The sequence below is a fragment of the Topomyia yanbarensis genome, chromosome 1 (genome assembly GCF_030247195.1).
Source record: "Topomyia yanbarensis strain Yona2022 chromosome 1, ASM3024719v1, whole genome shotgun sequence".
NCBI classification, from domain to species: Eukaryota; Metazoa; Arthropoda; class Insecta; order Diptera; family Culicidae; genus Topomyia; species Topomyia yanbarensis.
The window spans coordinates 71,452,821-71,474,209 of record NC_080670.1 but is presented as its reverse complement, the minus strand read 5'-3'; the positions used below and the strand labels follow the sequence as shown (position 1 = coordinate 71,474,209).

At 43.4% G+C, this 21,389-nt stretch overlaps 1 protein-coding gene across 1 annotated transcript; it reads right to left on the bottom strand.

Annotated features, from left to right (window-relative positions):
- Window positions 1-14,219: 14,219 nt before the first annotated feature.
- Window positions 14,220-19,547, bottom strand: LOC131696224 (uncharacterized). The gene is made up of 4 exons (XM_058984777.1): window positions 18,648-19,547; window positions 18,284-18,385; window positions 16,727-18,236; window positions 14,220-16,498 (listed from the first exon to the last, which is right to left on the bottom strand). The coding sequence occupies exons 1-4, from the start codon at window positions 19,545-19,547 to the stop codon at window positions 14,220-14,222; spliced, it is 4,791 nt and encodes a 1,596-aa protein (XP_058840760.1).
- Between the last annotated feature and the right edge of the window lie 1,842 nt (window positions 19,548-21,389).

The window sequence follows — 21,389 nt, the reverse complement described above, 5'->3', positions numbered from 1 at the left end:
AGCAATTCTGGCTTACCTGGGCGCGATAAACCTTGAATTGGCTGACAGATAAGAGAAGAAGAGGAAGATTAAAAAGGAGCAGTAAAGCATTTTTCACAGCGAGTGTTCTTTATATTACATACAAAAGTTATATATTTAAATTAAATATTCAGTGAATTTAAATCTTTAACGGTGAATTACATGAAGGAATTATTAAGTAAGTGAGACCCCCTTCATACTTAATGCCAGATACTTACAAACCTTACTTATTGAATAGAAAGCGTAGGCAGAAGTATTGAGGGCTCTAGCACGTTGTTCGTCATAAAAAGGAACTAAATTTTGTAAGTTTAGGGTATCCGCGAATAATGTTCTAAATACTTATATAAAAAACATTAAATATTTTTTCAGTTTGAGCTGATTCAAACGAACTGCTGCAAGAATATAGTTCCATTTGCCTACCGAAACATTCTCAAAAAAATTTAACCTCACTCAGAGATGGGAAGCTGTACTAAATGCGATCGGTCTGATGACGACCACATGGTGGCATGTGACGACTGCCTATCTTGGTTTCACTTCAACTGTGTAGGTGAATCGCCCGGAGTAGAGAACCGCGAGTTTGTGTGTGATAAATGAGCAAAGAAGAGGGAGAAAAAGGGGAAAAGGACTGGTAATACGTTTCCGCCAGCTCTACCGACATCCGCCTTACTTCTGGCGCAAGATCACACGAATCCAACCCCAACGATGGGCATCGGATTGAATCAGGCTGCTGCAGGCTCGAATACCGGCCTTATGATGCCGCCTATCGTAGAAGACGACAACAAATCAGTAGCATCAGTTACTAGCAAAAGATCTGTTTCGCGATTGCATTTGGAAATCCGTCGAATGGAAGAAGAGCTCGCAGCCAAGGAGAGGGAGCTGGAGGAAGATAAACGGATCCGGGAGAAACAGAGATAGAAAAATTTTTAGCTCAGAAGAAGTTCCAGCAGGAAAAGGAGATGCAAGAAAAAATGCTAGCACAGGAAAGAGACATGTTGCAGAGGCGGTTAGACTAAGAAATTGGGTTTCAACGTCAGCAGCGCATATTGCGAGAGAAATTCCAGCGAGACCGGTTTGAAATGTTGGCAACGGAATTGGAAGCCGACGAAGGCACTGTCGATGGCGATCTTCTTGCCAATGACAACAACCAAGACAGTTGCCAAACGGTGTTTGATTGGCTCGGACGCAACAAGTTCTCCCAATTGAATCCCGGAGAAAAAAAAATTGTTGATGGCAACAAATGAAGGACAGTTATATTCTACTAAGCGACAGGAACTGAAGGACCAGGGGACTCCGAAGCGAGATCCTATACCGTTGGCTAATCCACGAAATTTTAACAATATTCCGCGCCCATCGCTAGTCGACAATTATGAATTTCCAAACGGCAGCGCGACATACAGCTTCATCCAAGGATCCGAGGAAGAATGCGCTTCTGTGTCGAGTATAAAGAGTGTGCCTATTGATCACGGGCCGAATGTGCCTATTGAACACAGGACGGGACTAACGAAATCTCATCACGCTGCCCGGCAGATCCTATCGACGAAGCTGCCAACTTTTAGTGGAAAGATTGAGGAATGGCCTCTTTTCTATAGTAGCTTTGTCAACTCTACGGAGGCATGCGGATTCAGTCAAATGGAAAACCTCGTGCGTTCACAGAAGTGTCTCAAGGGCCCCGCAATGGAATCTGTACGCAGCCGACTGTTACTGCCAAGATCGGTTCCGCAGGTAATTCAGACACTTCGCATACTCTACGGAAGGCCTGAGCAGCTGATTCACGCATTGCTAACAAAGGTCAGAAAAACCGATGCGTCCAAAGCTGAGCGCCTCGAAACATTCATCCCTTTCGGAATGGCAGTCCAAGAATTGTGCGACCATTTGGAAGCAGCCGATCTTCAGGACCACCTCGTAAACCCGGTTCTAATCCAGGAACTGGTCGATAAACTTCCGGCTGCTACAAAAAGAGAATGGGTACAATTCAATTGCTTTTCGGATCCCGTAACACTTCGCACCTTTGCTGACTTCACTGCCAAAATCGTTTCGGAAGCCAGTGAAGTCACTCTTATTGTCGATTCAAGAACTCAATTTCTGAACAAGGGCGAAAAAATGAAGGCAAAGGACAAAGGATTCGTACACGTTCACAGTAGTGGTAGCGACCTCAGCGTAAAACCACGTCCACCAGTGTCCTGCCGTATTTGTAAGAAGGAGGGTCACCGTGTCCGGAATTGCGATGAGTTTTGTCGTCTGAGCAGCAAGGAGCGTTTGCGGTTGAAGGACCAGTATAATCTGTGCGAACGATGTCTGAACGATCATGAAGGATGGTGTAAATTTAAAATCACGTGTAATGTAGGAAATTGCCGCTACCATCATCATCCGTTCATTCATCATGATCAGCCAGTAGAACAGATAGCATGGAAGCAAACAAAATTTACCGCGGTGCAGCATCATGTTCACGATACAGAAAAACGTTCGGTGATCTTCAGGATTGTCCCAATCACGCTTTATTACCGACAAACATCAGTATCCACACTCGCTTACTTAGACGAGGGATCATCTATGACGCTTGTGGAGGAAGGTCTCATTGAGGAACTGGGAGCTATCGGTACACCGCAGCCGTTAACATTGCAGTGGACCGGCAACATCGTCCGCCAGGAAAATGCGTCGATGTACTTGTCGCTGCAGGTATCAGAATATAATGGACGAAATCGAATGGAATTGAATGAAGCTCGAACGGTGAAGAAACTGTATCTACCAAAACAGAAGATTAACTTCGAAGAGATTGTCAGTCACTATCCCCATTTAAATGGTTTGTATGCAGCTGAACATATCGGTGACGAACCTAAAGTTCTCATAGGTCTCAACAACATTCACTTGTTGGCTCCTATCGAGTCTCGCTAAGGAAAGATCAACGAACCGATCGCAGTTAGGTCGCAGCTCGGTTGGACGATTTATGGACCGCGAGGAAATACACCTATAAGGGAGTTTCTTGGCTGTCATTATGGACACACGAACCAACAGTTACACGACTTGATGCGAGAGTATTTCTCAGTGGAAGAACCTGCAATTACCGTGAACCAGTTACCGGAGTCCGAAGCTGATCGTCGAGCTAGAGAACTTCTGCATAGTACGACCGTGCGCGTTGATGGTCAATTCGAGACAGGCCTCCTTTGCAAACAGGACGATTTTAAACTACCAGATAGCTACAACATGGCTCTGAGCCGACTCATCGGCCTCGAGCGGCGCCTCAAGAAGGATCCTTCACTCGACAGAATTTTTAGACAACATATAGAGGATTATCAGGCAAAACGCTATGCCCACAAGGCTACGACAGAAGAGTTATTGTTGGCAGACTCTAAAAGAATCTGGTATCTGCCCCTGAGTGTGGTTCTTCACCCGAAGAAGCCTGGTAAAGTGCGCATCGTTTGGGATGAGGCGGCTCAAGTGAGAGGTACATCGCTAAATTCAATGCTTTTACCTGGACCTGATCTGCTAACATCATTGCCGGCTATAATTCAACAATTTCGAGAACGATCAGTAGCGTTTGGAGCGGATATACGTGAAATGTATCACCAAATTCGAATCAGGGAGGCAGATAAACACGCGCAGCGCTTTTTATTTCGGGCAAATCCTTTGGCTCCGCCGGACGTTTATATAATGGACGTGGCTACTTTCGGCGCAGCTTGCTCTCCCGCATCTGTCCAATACATAAAGAATCTGAATGCATCTCAACACGCTGATCGGTTTCCCATTGCAGCCAAGGCTATATTTCGTCGACACTACGTCGACGATTACCTTGACAATGCCGATACAGTCGAAGAGGCGATAGAACGAGCAAAGCAAGTTCGATACGTGCACGCTCAGGCCGGGTTTACTATTCGCAATTGGGTCTCGAACTCAGCAACTTTATTGCATGCATTGGGGGAAACAGAGAGTGAAGAGATGTTGGTAAAGACGGTTTGAACGAGCGAGTGTTGGGGATAGTATGGCGACCGATAGAGGATGTTTTTGTTTTTTCAATCAGTTTCCGTGATGAATTACTTCCGTATGTCAGAGACGACAGACGCCCAACAAAACGCATTGCTCTTCGTTGCGTAAAGAGCTTGTTTGATCCGCTTGGGCTATTAGCACCTTTCACCGTTCACGGTAAGATTTTACTACAAAACCTGTGGCGTACTGGTTGCAACTGGGATCAAGAAATGGACGACGAATGTTTTGCAGGCTGGTCCCGATGGAAGACCGTGCTCCCAGTCATCGAGAATGTAAGGATTTCTCGCTGCTACTTACGTGGAGCCCCTCCTGAAGCTTATGACACACTCCAACTACACGTGTTCCTTGATGCCAGCGAACAAGCATATGGTGATGCTGCCTACTTTCGAGTTATGACATCGGAAGGTCCTCGTTGCTCGTTGGTCATGGCGAAAACGAAAGTCGCTCCTTTGAAACAGTTGTCCATTCCTCGCATGGAATTGCAAGGGGCCGTCCTAGGAGCACGCTTGCTCAGTATCGTCGAATCGAATCATGAGTTGAAGGTGAAGAAACGTGTGCTATGGACCGACTCCATGAACGTTTTATCGTGGATTCGGTCGGATCAGAGAAAATACAAACCTTTTGTTGCCTTTAGAATTGGAGAAATTTTACAGGAGAGTAAAATCGGCGAATGGCGCTGGTTACCCTCGAAGGCGAACATCGCTGATATCCTGACCAAATGGGGTAAGGGGCCTTGTCTGGAATCAGATGGATTCTGGTTTAATGGAGTACAACTAATGTATCTTTCGGAAGACAAATGGCCAAAGCAAAATCTACCACCACCAAATACGATGGAAGAACTGCGTATATGTCACATGTTTCACACGGAGTTAGTCGATGAACCACTTGTAGATGCCACTCGTATATCTCGCTGGAATGTGCTGCTACGCACTATATGCTGTGTTTACCGCTTTATCTCCAATTGCCGCCGCAAGGCTTGTCAGCTGCCCATCGAAGCTATTCCGGATGTGCCGGAGAACGTGCGAAGACTAGTTTTGCAGCCGGTGTTTTCTGTTACCGTTCCATTAAAGCAGGAAGAGTTCGCGTTAGCTGAAATTGTACTCTGGAAGATTGCCCAACGTGAAGGTTTTGCTTGTGAGATGGGAATACTCTTAAAAAACCGTGAGCTGCCGAAGGAGAAATGAATGCCGATCGAGAAATTTATCGCTCATCGCCTTTTTTAGACGAATTTGGAGTACTGCGAATGGAAGGGCGAACGAAAAGTGCAGATTTCATACCATATGACGCAAGGTATCCTCACACCAAAAAGTAATGAAATTTAAACGACATGTAAATCAATACGAATGTAAACATACAACGATTGAATCCAAAATTTGATTGAAAATTACGTTAAAATCAATTGGAGCATCAAACAGCATACAATTTTACACTTTCATTCGCGTAATATTACATGTCATTCATTTTACAACAGTATTCGAGTAAAAATACATTGAAGTGCATTGCTTTTCCGTTTAAAGAAACTGTAATTTTCAATCCACGTGTAAAATTGTAATAAAATTCGTTGAAGAAAGCCCGACAAGTCATGTGTATTTGTGGTGGAACTTAATTTTACATTTATATTTATGCTCCAAATATGTGCATGAAAATAAACTTAAAATTACAAAATATTTTTATCTGTGCTATCATTCTTCCAAAGACGCATGAAGTACAGCTGTGATTCGCTGGTTGGACACTTTTTAACTGAACCGCTTTTTAGTTGGACCTCCGCTAGTTGGACCATTGTCCAACTAAAAAGCATCTGAACGTTAAAATCTCGTGTCAAATTTACTTTGACAATCAATCTGACAGTATTTAAAGATATGAACAGATGCATTTACACTGCCAACATCTCCTTTGGAGAGTTTTTAACATTTGTCAGTCGGTCCAACTAGCGAATAAAATTCGTTAGTTGGACAAGGCTGTGGCCCAACCAGCGAATCACGACTGTAACATATCGTCTGTTGGAATACTACCATCGTCTATATAGCCATGCCAACAAAGAGACGGTGTTTAATGAAATTCGGCAAAGATTTTACATTCCGAATTTACGGGCGTGCGTGGCAAAAGCTATGACGAGATGTCAATGGTGTAAAATTAACAAATGTCGGCCTCAATTTCCTAGAATGGCACCACTTCCAGTAGAGCGTCTCACTCCATTTCTCAAGCTATTTAGCTACGTTGGGATCGATTACTTCGGTCCGGTAGAAGTCACCGTTGGGCGACGCGTTGAGAAGAGGTGGATAGTGCTCTTTACGTGTCATACTGTACGCGCCATTCACTTAGAAGTGTCATACAGGCTGAACACTGGCTCGTGCATTATGGCCATCCGGAGATTTGTGATGCGTAGAGGGCCACCAATTGCGATCTTTTCGGATAACGGGACGAATCTGAAGGCTGCAAACAAAGAATTACAAGAGCAAATTCGACGTATTGGTACGTCCTGTGCAAATGTATTCACAAATGCCAGAACACGATGGAGTTTCAATCACCCATCTGCCCCTCATATGGGAGGCATTTGGGAACGTATGGTGCGTACCGTCAAGTCAACTATAGCAACATTAAGTGCGGGGCATAGGATGAACGACGAAGTGCTACTAACCGTGATTGCTGAGGCCGAAGAAATAGTAAACTGTAGGCCACTAGTATATGTATTGCGGAAATCCTCGGATGCCGAAGCCATTACACCAAACCATTTTGTACGAGGTGTTGCTACGGAACTAATGGAACCCCATCTCGGACCAACCAGTCAAGCCGAGGCTTTACGGAGCACCTATAGATGGCCACAATACATTTCGGATGAGCTGTGGAGACGATGGCTTAAGGAATACGTTCCCTCACTGAATCGAGCCACAAAATGGCTTGAAGACAGCAAACCGCTAAAGGTAGGCGATCTCGTGTTCATCACTGACGACCACAATCGGAACGGATGGGTACGTGGGCAGGTTGATCGGGTCATCACTGGCAAAGATGGACGTGTGTAGCAGGCGATGGTTCGTACAGTTGGTGGAGTGTACAGAAGACCAGTGACTAAGCTTGCGACGATCGAGATAATGTGTAAGGGTAAATCTTCACCAGGTACTGAGGCTGGAGAAATTTTACGGGCCGGGGAAGTGTTAAAACCACTGGGCAGCAGCAATTCTGGCTTACCTGGGCGCGATAAACCTTGAATTGGCTGACAGATAAGAGAAGAAGAGGAAGATTAAAAAGGAGCAGTAAAGCATTTTTCACAGCGAGTGTTCTTTATATTACATACAAAAGTTATATATTTAATTAAATATTCAGTGAATTTAAATCTTTAACGGTGAATTACATGAAGGAATACTTAATGCCAGATACTTACAAACCTTACTTATTGAACAGAAAGCGTAGGCAGAAGTATTGAGGGCTCTAGCACGTTGTTCGTCATAAAAAGGAACTAAATTTTGTAAGTTTAGGATATCCGCGAATAATGTTCTAAATACTTATATAAAAAACATTAAATATTTTTTCAGTTTGAGCTGATTCAAACGAACTGCTGCAAGAATATAGTTCCATTTGCCTACCGAAATAGCTATATATAGTTTTTCGTTCCATTCGATAAATTTTAGGTCCAATATACATAATATAAAATTATTTCAAAAAAAATTTCGTTGCAATACGTAAAAACGATTTTTTTGTTTTTTTAAATAAATCTTATGTAAACTTGGCAACCATACATAGGAAAACTGCGGTTGTTTACGTCTGGCCTATCAGGACAACACCCAAAATGAAAAAAAAAAAAAACTATATGCAATGGATGGTGTTTATGTCAAAAAAACCCTGCGGGAAAACCGAGGAAACATGCCTTAATTTTTTCTGACAGGGCATCATTTGTCGTGAAATTCGATATGTCAAATCCTTCCAACACTATAAATCAAGACTGTCAACATATTTCTTTGTTTTAAATTTTAATATTATTTTCACGTTTCCTGAGCTGGAAAAAACATTGTTGCAATCACGAAAATCAGCTTTATCGATGTAAGTAATAAAAAACGACTTTTTTTTCTCATTTAATGACCCAATTCCTTCCTGGTAGAATTTAGCACGAATCGAGCAAAACATCTGACAAAGATGTGACAGGAAGCGTGCAGAGATCTTGGCCGTACATTTCTGGCTAGATTCTGGATAAAAGAGCAGCATCGGTTGGTTTAACCGCTTCTGTTAGAAACGGTTGTTGCATTTGAGCGAATTCGTTGCCAGAATTCTCGCACAAATCGCGCAAAATGCTCGCAGAAACTCTGCCAGCATCAATTTCGCTTTGCTCAACTTTTACAAACTTTCTGCTTGCCACGCTGATCGGGCGTGCGTCATACCGTCCGGGACATTGTGACGCACAAGAGGTACGTCATAAGATCCGAAAATAAACGTGCGTTATAAAGTCCGGGAGCTTGTGGCGCACACCCGTTTTCGGATATTATGACGCGTCATATTATCCCAGAAATGACGCCTCCTTTTTTGGGACCTTATGACCTGGGATGTTATGACGCAGCGCTTATGCGTCATAATGTTCGAAACCTAATCTTGTTAAATCAGTGCCTCTGCGTCATAATTCCAATGTCATGTGCGTCATATAATCTCTGATATTATGACGCAGTTCGGATTTCGGTCGTTGTGACACTAGAATGATTGCGGACTTTATAGGGGCCCTTACACACTTAATAAAAGTGTCATTACTAAGTAACTAAGACAAGACGCAATAACTGGCTTCTTATTTTTGGTTTTCTTGCTATTTTCGTGCCTTGCTGTATAATTGATGACAGTTGACTGTATGCGGCTAGCGATGTTGGCAGTGCAGTCAATTTCTTTTTCATATTTGGATGTGTTGTAACGCACAATGTCCGTTTCATTAACAAACATTTCATCATATCGAATACTACATGTTTCTAGCAGAAGACAACTAACATCTACCCAGTGAGCAAATATTCTGGCAGAGACCGCTCTGCTAGATTTCTGTAAGTCTTGGTTTGGCAGCCCTGTCAGATTTCTGCGCGTATCCTGTCGGATTAGTTGACCTAGGGCGAACTCGGTTTCGCTCGCGTTTTCTGGCAAATATTGATAGGAACCGAGCAAAACCCTAGCATAACTCGGACATAAACTGTGCAAAGATCTTGGCAATGTCTACCTGGTAGAATTTAGCACGAATCGAGCAAAACATCTGACAAAGATGTGGCAGGAAGCGTGCAGAAATCTTGGCCGTACATTTCTGACTGGATTCTGGATAAAAGTGAGCAGAATCGGTTGGTTTAACCGCTTCTGTCAGAAACGGTTGTTGCATTTGAGCGAATTCGTTGCCAGAATTCTCGCACAAATCGCGCAAAATGCTCGCAGAAACTCTGCCAGCACCAATTTCGCTTTGCTCAACTTTTGCTAACTTTGTGCTTGCCACGCTGACCGGGTAGGATAGGATCCGCCAGCTCTGTCCCCTGTTTTTGAACCAATTCTGAACCAGCTCGTGATTGGATGAAAGTGACATAGGCAAACGTTCGGCTTGGATACTAAAAGTACTAAAGGGCTGCTTGAAAGTGTTGTCGTATTGTGATATAAAATCAGCCCCCTGCTAGGCAGCCATTTTGTCCTAGCCAACATCTGCCTTTGTTCAAATCAAAACAACCCAATGCTGTTGCACAGGCGACATGGGCCTAGATGCAGCTAGGCCCACATATGTTGACTACTGTCAAAGTCTGTATATCTCCATAGAGGATGACAGGAGTGACACCCTCCTGTATAAAACGTAAAACGACGATTGTTTACTGTGTTGTTTTTTTTGTTTTCTCGAGATACCGCTTTCTTTCCATAACGTCCGTCTGTAATTATGAAGTGCAAAGCATTTTCTGGCAGACAAATTCAAACATATTATCCAGAACTGAAGTTCTGCAGGTTTCCGAGAGATCCGGTAGCGCGGTGTGCGGATTAATGCGGAAATGTCTCTTTTCGAAGTCTAACCGAGTAACTGACTATTTAGCCTAAGCATGAAAATATTTTCAACTACATTGTCTTTGTTCCAGCGCCGAGTAAATTGGGAGTATTGTCTATCGCGAGATAATATAGCATTTCGTCGAGTTGTTGCTATATGGGATACACACGTGAGCGGTCGAAACAAAAACAAACGTCAAAATGTTTTCTCACTTGCACTGATGCAAACTAGATGGGCGCGTAATTCAACGCACGGCCCGGTGGCGCATGGCTGAAAAGTCGCAATGTGGATTTAAGAAAAGATTCGCAATACTTTGGAGCAAGCCGTGAGAAAGTTATCCCGGAAATCGCTTCTTGTTCTTCTTTTAGTATTATCGATACAGTTGAATTTTACAGTGTGTATCATCGGTGTAAATAGGAGCGTGTTATTTTCTACTGCTGTTTTCTCCGAAAAAATCACATGAAGTACTGGAACACACATATACAAACTAAACAAAAATTAAGCCTTGCAAAAAAGTAGTTTTAGAATATTTAAAAACTAAATGCGAACAGAGAAGATTGATCTTGTGAATGAGGTTGCTCGACTCAGAAAGCAACTTACAAAAATGAAGAGCATGGAAATATTTTTCGTAGTGGCCAACAACAAATATATATATTATTTTGCTTTGCTGTATTCCGATGGAAAACCCGTAATGATAATGCGGATATAAAGACTAAATCATTGATTTTTCCCGGAGCGTGAAATTGATACATAATATAGAATATTTTAATCAGAACAATTAAAGTTTTGGACACGACTGTAACAAAACAAATATTTTGGCAACATTGATCGAGTGGGGGTATGTCGTTTTCAGCAGGGATTGGCAAAATATAAGAACAAGCCAGCTGGCAGGATCCTATCCTAGACTAACATTCATAAATATAATCCACTCATCCTTCCGCCATCTTGCCATGTGAACGACTCGTCACAGAACAGTCTGCAGACTACACACTTTTTATTTAGTAGATTTTCATAAAAACATAGAATCACTGGATAATGACTCGACATCTCTATATTTTGCTTTCTTTTTATACATAGGTCAGTGACATTCTAATCGAGAATAGTAAATTTAAAGATTACAAATACGCTAACAGGCTAACGTCACAAATACACAAACAAATACACATGTTCGAAAAGATTTTGCTTGATATGAATTCTATCAACAGGTATTCGATCGGAAGGAAACATATATATATATATATATATATATATATATATATATATATATATATATATATATATATATATATATATATATATATATATATATATATATATATATATATATATATATATATATATATATATATATATATATATATATATATATATATATATATATATATATATATATATATATATATATATATATATATATATATATATATATATATATATATATATATATATATATATATATATATATATATATATATATATATATATATATATATATATATATATATAAATGGTGAACAAATGATTGATATGTCACGTCTTTATTTAAATATTCAGCGTTATTTGATATATTAACCCATAAAGGCGCAAATCATTTATTTAGAATTTTTGTAAATTGTGACATCTATATCACGTCAATGCTATAATTCCCACTGAGACGTCCAAAAAATTGTTTCAAAATTGTTCAACACGGGTCCAACGATGGACATTTGTTGAACGGTTATTTGGACGTTGTCCAAATTGGTCCAACGAACGTCCTTTATTGGACGATTTTGAAACCAACCGTTCTTAGAGGGTTTTTAGACGATTATCAGGACACAGAGAACAGACGTCCATCTTCAGCATTCAACTTGTGTAAAATCTTTAACGGTTTCGAAGGTAGTTTGGATATCTAAACCAGGTGTGCTACTGTCGTCATGTTTTTTTTTGTGGCTGGGTGCGACAGAATCGACAGCGGTTATTCCTCTACCCAGTCAAACTAGTCCGGAACCGATTCGGACTTCCAGCATGAATTCCAGCTCAAATGTGTCAACCGATAGAGTCGGAATCGGTTGTTTTCTTTGAGCTAGATTCCATGCAGAATCCATCCAGGATTTCGAACCGGTTCCGGAATCGATTTGACGGATAGTTGGGATATGTTGGTGTGGCGGCGCTAGTGTTTTTAATATATTAATTCAAATGTTTACACACGTTTTTTAAATATTTTTGTTCGATCATGGATGTCTGTTCTCTGTGCTGAATCCATCCAGAATTTCGAACCGGTTCCGGAATCGATTTGACGGATCCCTCTAAGAACGGTCGGTTTCAAAATTGTCCAATGAAGGACGTTCGTTGGACCAATTTGGACAACGTCCAAATAACCGTTCAACAAACGTCCATCGTTGGACCCGTGTAGAACGATTTTGAAACAATTTTTTGGACGTCTCAGTGGGATAGTTGAGATAGGTTGGTGCGGCGGCGCTAGTGTTTTTCGTATATTAATTCAAATGTTTACACACGTTTTTTAAATATTTTTGTTCGATCATGGATGTCTGTTCTCTGTGATCAGGATGTTGTACTAAAGCAACATTGCGCATTTAAGTGTTAAATATTTACGCTGCAGAATTGACGAAATCAAAATATTTTATTAGGCAACTTGCACTGATCATGATGCCAACACTGCGAAATGAGCCCTCCCGGTCAGCGCGGCATGCAGAAAGTTAGCTAAAGTTGAGCAAAGCGAAATTGATGCTGGCAGAGTTTCTGCGAGCATTTTGCGCGATTTGTGCGAGAATTCTGGCAACGAATTCGCTCAAATGCAACAACCGTTTCTGACAGAAGCGGTTAAACCAACCGATGCTGCTCACTTTTATCCAGAATCCAGCCAGAAATGTACGGCCAAGATCTCTGCACGCTTCCTGCAACATCTTTGTCAGATGTTTTGCTCGATTCGTGCTAAATTCTACCATGTAAGAATTGACAGGATCTTTGCACAGTTTATGTCCGAGTTATGCCAGGGTTTTGCTCGGTTCCTGTCGAAATTTGCCAGAAAACGCGAGCGAAACCGAGTTCGCCCTAGCTCAACTAACCTGACAGGATACACGCAGAAATCTGACAGAGCTGCCAAACCAAGACTTACAGAAATCTAGCAGAGCGGTCTCTGCCAGAAAATTTGCTCACTGGGCTGTGGTAACGAAAACAGTATCGAATTAGTCAAATTCGAAGACGTCATTTTGGCTCCACGCTGGCTCCAGAAATCGCTTATTAGTTGTCTTGTCTTGTCTTAGTTAAGTAATGCCATTACTGAAATTGTATGAGAATTCCGCCATTACTCGCCTTACGCGATCATTAAAAATGACATTACTGCTCAGTAATGACATTACTAGCACCTCGTGTACGGAGCTCTTATGACATTCATTTACTTTCGGACCTTATCACGCATCCTCGTGCGTCACAATGTCCCGGACATTATGACGCACATAACTTTGGAACAATATGACCTGGGACATTATGACGCAGTTCTTATGCGTCACAATATCCAAAACTATAAGTGCGTAACAGTGTCCAGGATATCGACTGCGGCATAAGATCTGAAACCGAATGTGTGTCATAACGTTCGGGACAATATGACGCATAACGGGGGCGTCATAAGATCCGATAATAAATGTGCGTCATAGCATCCGGGACATTATGACGCGCATCCGTTTTAGGATGTTATTGTGCAGCCTGATACGACATAATGTGCAGGACGTTATGACACTCCACCCATTGAACGTAATAACCTCGGACGTTATGACACGGTGCCGTATTGTATGTGTTAGGGCAGGTCGAGGCTCACCTTTGAACAAATGGGGATCCCGTCGGACAGGGAAGGTTTCAGGCAAACTTGGCCGGTTCGGTAAATGGCACTTCACACAACTTTTACTACCGCGAGAACGTGAAATAACTTTTTATTGAATCCGAAATATAACCTTTTATTCTGCGCGATCGAGGTGTTACTTCCTCGGTGATCATACGTACAACTAAACTGATCGAGGTGAGTGCAAGCGATAGTAGGTAGATGAAAGAGAGGATCATATCAGTGAGAAGTGAGAAAATTAATAAATCCCGAATGAGGGTTCGGACTTTGATGCCTAACTGAAAGTGATCTAAACCAAACATCGCCGCCACCTTTGAAATTTACAAAATTCAAATCAAAATTAAAGCTTAGAACTAATTACAATTAAAAATTTTCACACATCATATTATAGATCATTGTTCCTGTTGAGAAGCTTCACTCGCTGCTTAGCTGATCTATAGACTCATGCGGCAACAAGCAGATCTTCGTAACTGGCCGGATCAGAATTCCCTTTGGTGTCCGCAAAGTGACGACTCGCACAAGCTTGTCTTTACCTGGATGTACTTCTATGATGCGGGCTATAGGCCAGCGTACTGGATGCTGAAATTCGTCGACTATTAGCACCAGCCTTCCAGGTTGAATTTCAGTGGTTGGGTGGGATTTGACGGTATCACGCTGGAGTTCTTGGAGATACTCCGTTCTCCAATGGTGCCAGAACTGCTGGAATAACTGCTGCAACCGTTGATAGTGGTCGAGACGACTGAGTTGGATTCCGCGAACATTGGGATCAGGTACAGCGTGCATGCTTGACCCAATTAGGAAGTGTGCTGGCGTAATAACGGAGTAGTCCTCTGGGTCTTCGGTCATTGGGACCAGCGGACGGGAGTTCATTGCTGCTTCTATCTCGGTTAATACGGTGGTCATATCCTCGAAAGAAAGGCGTGAATTGCCGAGCTGGCGATATAGTTGTGATTTGGCTACCTTCACAGCCGCCTCCCAGAGCCCGCCGAAATGTGGTGCTTTTGGCGGATTCAAGTGCCAAATCATTTGTGCGTCCGCGCACGATTGCTGAATCCTTCCCGCTTCCGTGCAATCATTAAGCATATGGTACAACTGGTGCAGTTCGTTTTTCGCTCCAATGAAATTCTTGCCGTTGTCTGAATACAAGTGGGTAGGCCGGCCGCGGCGCGCCACGAAGCGACGAAGAGTAGCGAGGAAAGCTGCAGTAGAAAGATCGTGCACCAGTTCAAGGTGAACTGCTTTTGTTACAAAGCATACAAACAAGCATATATAAGCTTTGGTAGGCGAGGCTCGTTTATGTATGGCCTTGAGATAGATAGGCCCTGCATAGTCCACTCCCGTCACTGCGAACGGTCTGCTTGGGGTGACCCTTGCTGTTGGAAGTTGACCAATTTGCTGGCGTACCGGGACGGGATTTGCTCGGGTGCACTGAATGCAATTACGGATGATGCTGCGTACCAATCGTCGTCCATTGAGTGGCCAATATTCTTCGCGCATAGTGGCTAGTGTTACACGGCCGCCACCATGAATTAGTTTCACGTGGAATGATTTGGCTATTAGTTTGGCGAGGGGGTGGAAACTAGGAAGTAGCGCTGGGTGCTTCGATTCGTATGACCGTTCTGATAACCTTAGCCGCCCTCCCACTCTCAGTACCCCTTGGGTGTCTAGAAAAGGATTCAGGAGCCGGATGGGTGACTGTTTTTTCACCGGGTGGTTTTGTTGAAGATCTCTTAATTCGTCTCGAAAACAGTCAGCTTGGGCGAGACGCAGCAGTAAAGTCTTGGCTTGGGAGAGTTGTTCAACAGAAAGCGAAATAGTGGGATTGGGTCCGCTGTAAACCATGGGACAAGTTCTGGTTTTGTTACGGGTGTTTTGTATGAACCTCTGGCAGTACGCAACTAAGCGCACTAAGCGTGAAAACTCGGAATATCGTGCGAAAATCTGGTTGTATTTCTCCTCGACTCGAACAACAGCAACTATCACTGACTTGCGTTCATTATCTGCTTCGGTTGATTCGATCTGCTTTGAAGTTGGCCAATTCTCGTGCGGTCGTGAAAGCCACTCTGGGCCTGTCTTCCAAAGCACACATCGAAGGAAGTCATCGACATGCATTCCACGTGACAATAGGTCTGCGGGGTTTTCGGAATCTGAGACATGGTTCCAGCGTGCTCCATGAGTACTCGTTTGTATCTCTGATACCCTATTGGCTACAAACGTTTTCCACGTGCTAGGAGGAGATTTTAGCCATTGAAGGGTCACTGTAGAATCAGACCAGAAGAAAGAGTTGGAAATGGACATGTCCAAGGCTTCAACAATTCGCACGTAAAGCTGAGCTGCAACGAGTGCTGCACACAATTCGAGTTTGGGAAGCGACAATCGTTTAAGTGGCGCAATACGCGTTTTCGCGGCCAGCAACTGGATACAAACATTCCCAGCCTTATCAACGGATCGGGCATACGTACATGCGCCGTAAGCTGATTCAGATGCATCAGCGAAGGTGTGAAGCTGGATCTCGGAGCTAGGCTGGAATGCATACCGATTAATTCGGAAGTCGGCAAGCCGAGGCAACTGTCTGTAAAACTGCTCCCATTTATGCTTCAAAGAATCCGGTATATTATCGTCCCAGGAACACGATGACAGCCACAACTCCTGCATCAGCATTTTTCCTCTTACGACTATTGGTGCAATTAATCCTAGCGGGTCAAAGAGTTGGGAAATTGCCGATAAAATTGATCGCTTTGTTACTTGGAGAATATTAAGGTTTACGTGGAAATCAAAGCGAAACTGGTCACACTCAGGTTCCCAAGAAATGCCAAGGGTTTTTACGGTTTCATCTGGGTCAAATCGTAAACTGGATTGAGTTCCAATTTGATCAGCATCTAGCCCTTGAAGAACTCCTAATTGGTTGGAAGTCCACTTACGTATAGGAAACCCTCCCTTCGCAAGCAGCTCTGTCAACTCATTACGCATCTGAATAGCCTCAGGAACGGAGTCAGCACCACCGATGAGATCATCCACATAGAAGGATTTTTTCAATGCAAGTCTGCCGAGAGGATAAGAACCACCTTCGTCGTCTGCAAGTTGTTGGAGGGTACGTGTAGCCAAATAGGATGAGGGACCCAGACCGTAGGTGACGGTCACCAGTTCGTACGTAGATAGATTTTCATGTCCATTGAACCGCCAGATGATTCGTTGGAGAGGCGTATCTTCAGAATGGATGAGTATCTGGCGATACATTTTCGCAATGTCAGCAACAACGGCAACAGGATATTTGCGGAAACGGATCACAAGTGTCAACAAGTCGTCCTGAATAACGGGTCCCACGCACAACAAATCATTTAAAGAATATCCAGAACTCGTCTTGCTTGAACCGTCGAACACGACGCGGGTTTTAGTGGTAGTGCTGGCCTCCTTAATGACAGGATGGTGTGGGAGGTAATAGGACAGCAAACCTTTTCTATTGCCTTTTTTAACAAGTTGCATGTGGTCCAGTGAACAATATTCCTCCATAAATTCGTCGTAGTTCATCCTCAGCTCAGAATCGTTGGCAAATCTTCGTTCCAGTAGGGTAAACCGACGAAATGCTGCGGGCTTAGATTCTCCAAGACAAGATTCAAAATTCTCCCTTTTTGGATAGCGTACCACATACCTTCCATCTTTATTTCGGGAAACAGTCGACTGGTAATAGTCTTCGCAAAACTTTTCCTCAACTGACAATGCGGGCTTGGTGGAGATTTCTTCGATTCTCCAGAATCTTTCCATGCTTTCTTCAAGGGAGACCAATGACACAGACACTGTTTTGCAATTTGGGGAGTTTACCGATGATGTTGCTATATCAGTTCCACCAGCGACAATCCAGCCGAACACACTGTCGACAAGAATAGGAAGAGAATCGGAAAGCTGAATACGAGCGGCGGAGGGAAAGCACTCGAAGAAATGTTGAGATCCCACGATCATATCTACATCACTGGAACGATTGAAGCCGGGATCAGCTAGGAAAATATCTTCCGGGAGGTTCCAGTGGTCTACTGGAATAGTATTGGCAGGGATACTAGATGTCATCCTTCGAAGAATCAGGAACGACACATTTCGTGTAAAATTCCCTTTCCGGGAGCGAATTTCGGTGAAAACTGAATCAGTTGCATGTTCAGGCTTCTCTCCAATACCTTGTACCAGAACGTTTGCCTTCCGTCTTTTCAGTCGCAGCAATTGAGTTAGTCGATCTGACATTAAATTTGGTTGGGAGCCACTATCTAACAGAGCACGTGCGTAGTGCTCCTTCCCATAAGCATCAACGACGCGAAGAACAACTGTCAGCATGAAGATGGGTGGTGGTTGGTGTCGAACAATACTATTGGTTTGAACATCAGGATTGGCTGTTGCTGAAGCTGTTTGTACTCTTCGTTGGCTGTTGCATTGGGATGTGCTTGGCTGCGAAGTAAGACAAGTGTCATTATAGGTATTGCTGGATTTGTAACCTTGACCAGATGAGCTTTGGAATCCAGTATGCAAGAGCGAGTGATGTCGCCGTTTGCACACACGGCAGGAATAGTTGGATTGACAATCTCGAGCGAAGTGGTCTTGTCGAAAACAATTTACGCATAAACGTTTTGAATTTACCAAACGCAACCTTTCAGATACAGCCATGCTATTGAATCGAGGACATCTTATTAAAGGATGGCGACTGTCACAAACGTAGCATTTTGGAGATGCAGTCTCAGTAACGGAATGGGAAGACATTCTAAATGGAGCAGATTGTTTGCGGAAAGAAGCCCCATTCGAAAGCGGTGTTGATTGAGTCGATTGGGAAGCATAATAATTGACGGCTATGGATTCTAATACTCGTATGCGTTTTTCCAAAAATTCGACTAGGCAGGCGTAGCTCTGATCGTCAACGCTAGCAGCATGATCCTCCCATGCTTTAATTGTGTCGTCGTGTAATCTCATGCATAACAGATGCTCTAACAATGTGCTCCAGGTCGCCGTAGGTTCACCTAGCTGCTGCAGGATCTTAATGTGTCTCTGAAAGTCGTCCAGAGTGGAATGCAATGCGGCTGACGTCTCCTTTTTCATCCGGGGAATTTCCATCAGGTCCTGTAGATGCCGCTTTTTCAACAAATATTCGTTGGAGTAACGGCTAATCAACGCCTCCCAAGCCAGAGGATAGTTCAGTGCACTTATTGCAATCGATTCGATCAATTGCGCTGCTTCACCCTTAACGGCCGCACGAAGGTAGTGAAATTTCTGTATCGAAGGCAGCTCGTCGTTTTCGTGAATGAGGGCCAGGAAGGTGTCGTGGAATGTCAGCCATTGTCTGTAATCACCGTCGAACTCGGGAAGAGAGATGGTTGGCAACTTCAAACTAGACAAGGTGGACGGTGCGCGAGAGGGGATATCTTGAGGGCGGCTAGCAGTTAGATGGACTGGGGGAGGCAGTTTAGCTTTCAGCTGGGATTTTATTCTGAAAAGCTTCGGTTCATACAAAGCACGGTGTTGGAGGTTGGCGGCCTTACCCTCATTAGTTGTCTCCATGTTTTCAAGCGTTGTCTGCACCTCGTCCAATGATGCCCACAGCATATCCAGGTTCTCCAGGCGAAGTGACACCTCGAGCTCATCCCGTCCGGCGTCGTATTGGGTAACGAACTGCTCTGCACGTTCCAATTGCGCCAGAAGCGTTGTCCTACGGGTTATTAGTTGGTCCGCCATTCTATTTTCGTCAATTACGTCATCATTGTCGTCCATTACACGCGATCGGTATTCAAAGAAACCCTGTCGAACAAATAAGACCAGGTAGACCTGGAGGCAAAAAATAGTCTCTTGGAAAGTTACTAACCTTTACCAAGGCTTTGAGTGCCTTGTATTTTATTATTCAGGAACACTGGTTCGATCGTTGCAGTCAATGACTCACACGTTGACTGGAATTAGCGGGTTTCTCAATAATACAGAAAGATGGCCTCCGTGCAATTGTTGTATTTAGCTGCAAAACGTTGGTTTGCTTTCAATTCCAGAAAGGCTGGCGTGATACAGCTCCGTAAGCGTTTGGGATGGCAGGAAGATGATATTGGTGTGATCGTCTGATGCCAATTTCAATAGGCCTTGTAGAAAATTTTATTGTCAGGAAACGTGGGTGGAACCATCAAAATGGCTCTTTCATGGAAGCAATTCGCATCTAACAATGCAAATCGCGATGGCGGTTTTATCGATCGCAAGGCATGCAAACTCGTGCAATTGCGATGGCGGCTATGTACGTCGATCGTAACGATGGCATGCAAACTCATGCAAATGGCAATGGCGGCTACGTCGATCGTAACGATGGCATGCAAACTCATGCAAATCGTGATGGTATCGGATTCACAGTTCTCGCAGTTACGAATGGTGCAACCTCGATCCTGGTCACGGCACCAGAAATATGTTAGGGCAGGTCGAGGCTCACCTTTGAACAAATGGGGATCCCGTCGGACAGGGAAGGTTTCAGGCAAACTTGGCCGGTTCGGTAAATGGCACTTCACACAACTTTTACTACCGCGAGAACGTGAAATAACTTTTTATTGAATCCGAAATATAACCTTTTATTCTGCGCGATCGAGGTGTTACTTCCTCGGTGATCATACGTACAACTAAACTGATCGAGGTGAGTGCAAGCGATAGTAGGTATATGAAAGAGAGGATCATATCAGTGAGAAGTGAGAAAATTAATAAATTCCGAATGAGGGTTCGGACTTTGATGCCTAACTGAAAGTGATCTAAACCAAACAGTATGTCTTCGGAATAAGTTTAACAGCGACAGAGCTGCGATTCTCAACCTGGGGTCAGCGAACCCCTAGTGGGCCTTAAAGTCTTGGCTGGAGGTCCGCGAAGAAGAGTAGCTTTCGGAAAGGGCATCGTGTCATAACGTCCGAGGTCCTAACGTCCGAAGGGTGGTGCGTCATAACATCCGGGACATTATAACGCACAATGGGCGTTATGACGCACCTTCATTTTCGGATCTTATGACGCACCCCTTGTGCGTCGTAATATCCCGGACGTTATAACGCACATTCGATTTCGGATCTTATGTCGCAGTCGATACCCTCGACACTGTGATGCACTTATAGGTTCGGATATTGTGACGCATAAGAACTGCGTCATAATGTCCCAAAATAATGTGCTCCGTAACGTCCGGGACATTGTGACGCACGATGGTGCGTCATAAGGTCCTAAAATAAATATACGTCATAAAGTCCGCAGTCATTCTAGTGTCACGCTATCGTCAAAAATCTGTTCAGAATACTCCAACTCCACAACACAGAAAACAGACATCCATGATCGAACAAAAATATTTAAAAAAAACGTGTGTAAACATTTAAATTAATATACGATAAACACTAGCGCCGCCACATCAACCTATCCCAACTATCCGTCAAATCCATTCCGGAACTGGTTCGAAATCCTGAATGGATTTAGTATGGAATCTTGCTCAAAGAAAACAACCGATTCCGACTCTATCGGTTGATGAATTTGAGCTGGAATTCATGCTGGAAATCCGAACCGGTTCCGGACTAGTTTGACAGGGTAGATGAATAACCGCTGTCAATTCTGTCGAAC

Coding starts and splice junctions, on each gene's coding strand:
- LOC131696224 (XM_058984777.1), bottom strand. CDS start 19,547: ATGGACGACAATGATGACGTAATTGACGAAAATAGAATGGCGGACCAA. Junction 18,237..18,283: donor CCAAAGCTCATCTGGTCAAG/GTTACAAATCCA, acceptor CTTACTTCGCAG/CCAAGCACATCCCAATGCAA. Junction 16,499..16,726: donor GAAGGGAGGGTTTCCTATAC/GTAAGTGGACTT, acceptor TTGACCCGCTAG/GATTAATTGCACCAATAGTC.